This window comes from Ixodes scapularis, unplaced genomic scaffold (genome assembly GCF_016920785.2).
Source record: "Ixodes scapularis isolate PalLabHiFi unplaced genomic scaffold, ASM1692078v2 ptg000312l_1___fragment_3__unscaffolded, whole genome shotgun sequence".
NCBI classification, from domain to species: Eukaryota; Metazoa; Arthropoda; class Arachnida; order Ixodida; family Ixodidae; genus Ixodes; species Ixodes scapularis.
The window spans coordinates 650,907-653,670 of NW_024609958.1; the positions used below are offsets into that span (position 1 = coordinate 650,907).

At 46.7% G+C, this 2,764-nt stretch overlaps 1 protein-coding gene across 1 annotated transcript; it reads right to left on the reverse strand.

Annotated features, from left to right (window-relative positions):
• Nucleotides 1–458: 458 nt before the first annotated feature.
• LOC120850890 lies at nt 459–2,366 on the reverse strand. The gene has a single exon (XM_040223580.1). The coding sequence runs from the start codon at nt 2,364–2,366 to the stop codon at nt 459–461; it is 1,908 nt and encodes a 635-aa protein (XP_040079514.1).
• Nucleotides 2,367–2,764: the final 398 nt, after the last annotated feature.

Genomic DNA, 2,764 nt, shown 5'->3' on the forward strand with positions numbered 1-2,764 from the left:
CAAGGAAATGGACACGTTAGCACTAGGTGTCAAGAACGCTTCGATTATTATTTATACTGAGAGGTCAGGTGGCTGGTTTGTCACTTTACCCCCGAACTTCCCCACACCCCGCTTGCCGTCCTCCCTTCCCGCGGTGCGGATTTTAACCAAAGCTGCCGGGAGAGCAGGGACTGCGTTACCGATTACCGATCTAGCTATTCTGGCGACAGCAGGAGATAAGAACGCGCACTTCCGAGGGAAGAGAGAGCACGAGCTGGTCAGGCTTAGCATTTGTTTCCGGAGATGCGATACTTCAGAAAAACCGTGATGTCACCTTTCGAATTTGCATATTTGTTCAAAGGTGTGTGATCAATCTCCGATCCAGGTTGGCACGAGTGCCAGTCGCTTGTCTCTTTGACGACATACGCGTGCTCATGTTCCAGGAAATGTGTGGGCCTCAAGAGCTTACCACATGACATCTACAGGCCCCTCACGTTTATGATCCTTTCAATCTCAAAGAAGAGCGGGATCTCTTCTGCGTGTAAGAGAGCTACAGGATACAGCAGTCCCACTTTGTACATTACGGAACCTTTCTTAAGCGCCTTGACTTCGACCATAATTTCCTGCTCATCGAACTCGGTGTCGAAATAGGCTTTGACGCTTTCCTGCAGCGACGTTGGCAAAGTCATGAAAGCCGCTTCCTTAGCGGCTGCCATGGGTACATAGCCTACGTCTAGGCTACTTAGGCGCTCGTAGCACTGCCGCATCTGGTACCTTTTTGACAACGTCAGAGTAACGTTGACAAAATTACGAGTTATTCGGGCGATTCCTTTAAAATACTGGTGTTTCGATTCAAACCTCATGCACCAGACGTGCCTCAGCGGCCCGTACAAGGTAATGAAGCGCGGGTAATGGACGAGGTAATGCATTTTTGCATGAAAATGACCTGGGAATATCTCCAGAAAGCTGTCCAAAAAGGTTTTGATTAGATGCTCAAGGTATGGCACCCATGACCTTTCAATTGATGGAGCGAAAACAATATCCGTTACACAGCGGAGGTGAAGGAACATTTTCCAGGTTTGGTTACCTTTTGGCACTTTGTGGCCGATAAGCAGTGGTAGGAATGTCAGCAACGACATTTTCTGGACAGCTTTGCCAGGAATTAATCCCCTTTTACTCAAGCTTTGTTTTGGTATAGGCACGGGCTTGTCAGTGCTGTCGGAAAACCCGTAATTAAAAGACTTGATTCGTTTGTTCAAGAACTCCAGTGTAAAGTGGCGTTCATCAATTAGCTTTTTTAGCGCAAGCTTGATCACGCGGGGTACAATGCCTTCCAGCAAGTCATGCATCAGATCAGGAGGGCAAGCGACTGTCACGTCGAAAAACTTGAGTTCCGAGAACGGGCATTCGCGAGTGACACCGTACACTTTGCTAAGTTCAGGATCCGCCTTTGCGGCTTGCAGGTGAATTTCATGAATATCGAGTGTCCTTAATTTGAACGTCGAAACATCTGTTTCAATCATAGTTTCAGAGGTGGCCATGCAATACCGACAAATTCTTCCCACTCTAAAACTTGTCGAAAATCCGCCGAACTGATGCGCTGAAAGATTATCCATGCAGACACATGCAACCGCTGCCCGCACTGTTAACGCTCCTACAGCAGTGTTAACCTGAATCCCATGTTCAAGCTTTTTTAAGTCTGAAACTAAAGGTTTTAAAACTTCCCCATAACTGTGATTCTTCAAATGGCTGTGCTTGAAGAGCATAGCCAAATGAATGTGCTTCATTTGGGAATGATACTGCGCAGGTAGGTTGCCAATAACGAAGTAGAACGCCGCAATTTTGTACTCGCTCTTTCTCGAGCCAAGCGGGTTCACTACCGTAAATTCGTCAGTGTAGAAGTGGAGACGCAAGGAAAATTCTCCACTTGCGAAGAGCTCGTGCCTCTGGAAAAGGCTTCCATCGCAATAGTCTGTCATGCACTCCCTGTTTTCCCGTCGCGCGTTACTGGTCAAGAGAGCCGACATTACGTCACCTTTTTTTAGCTCAGCCTCTATTACTTTCAAGACCGGGATGTAGTGATAAACTCTTTTCTCACCATCAGCGCTATCAAGGTGACACTCTATAGGCTCAACTAAGTCGTACTTGCGTTTGCAGTACGTTGTCAGCTTATGCTCACTGCTGACTGCCTCAAGGGCGTGTTCGAAGCACTCATCCAAACTCAGGATTTCGTTCAAGTCATCATCCTCCTCCGTGTTTAAACCAACCTTGGCCAAATGACTTCTCAGTATGGCTACGTAGTGACACGAAAAAAAGTTAAAAAGCGTGCGAATGTTTTCGGTGACATCCTCCTGAACGACACCCGGAACACAATGCTTCTCTTTCATGCTTAAAATGAAGCCACAAAGGGTGTCCCTTAACCCCACAAATAACTGCCTAAAATGCATGACAGAATTTGAGGGGGACACAGCAGCTACACGGATGTCATGTGGTGGATCGTTTCCCTCGTGACTTTGTTCATTGTCACCAACGTGCTCATTGACCGCCGTGCTACTGAAGTGCGAACTGCTCAAGAGATTGCCGTGTTTTCGATGCACATGCCTTCGGAAAGATTCAAACTTTTTGAAATGAGCAGTGCATGAGTTAAGTTGGCACGTAAGGGAAAAGTTTGGAGCTTGGCTATGTATCAGATAAAGGTGCTGCAACAGTTTGCCGAGAGAAAATTTAGCGATGTCACATATCGTGCATCGAAAAATTAAAGTCATGTTGGTGTGTTAAGCTGAAA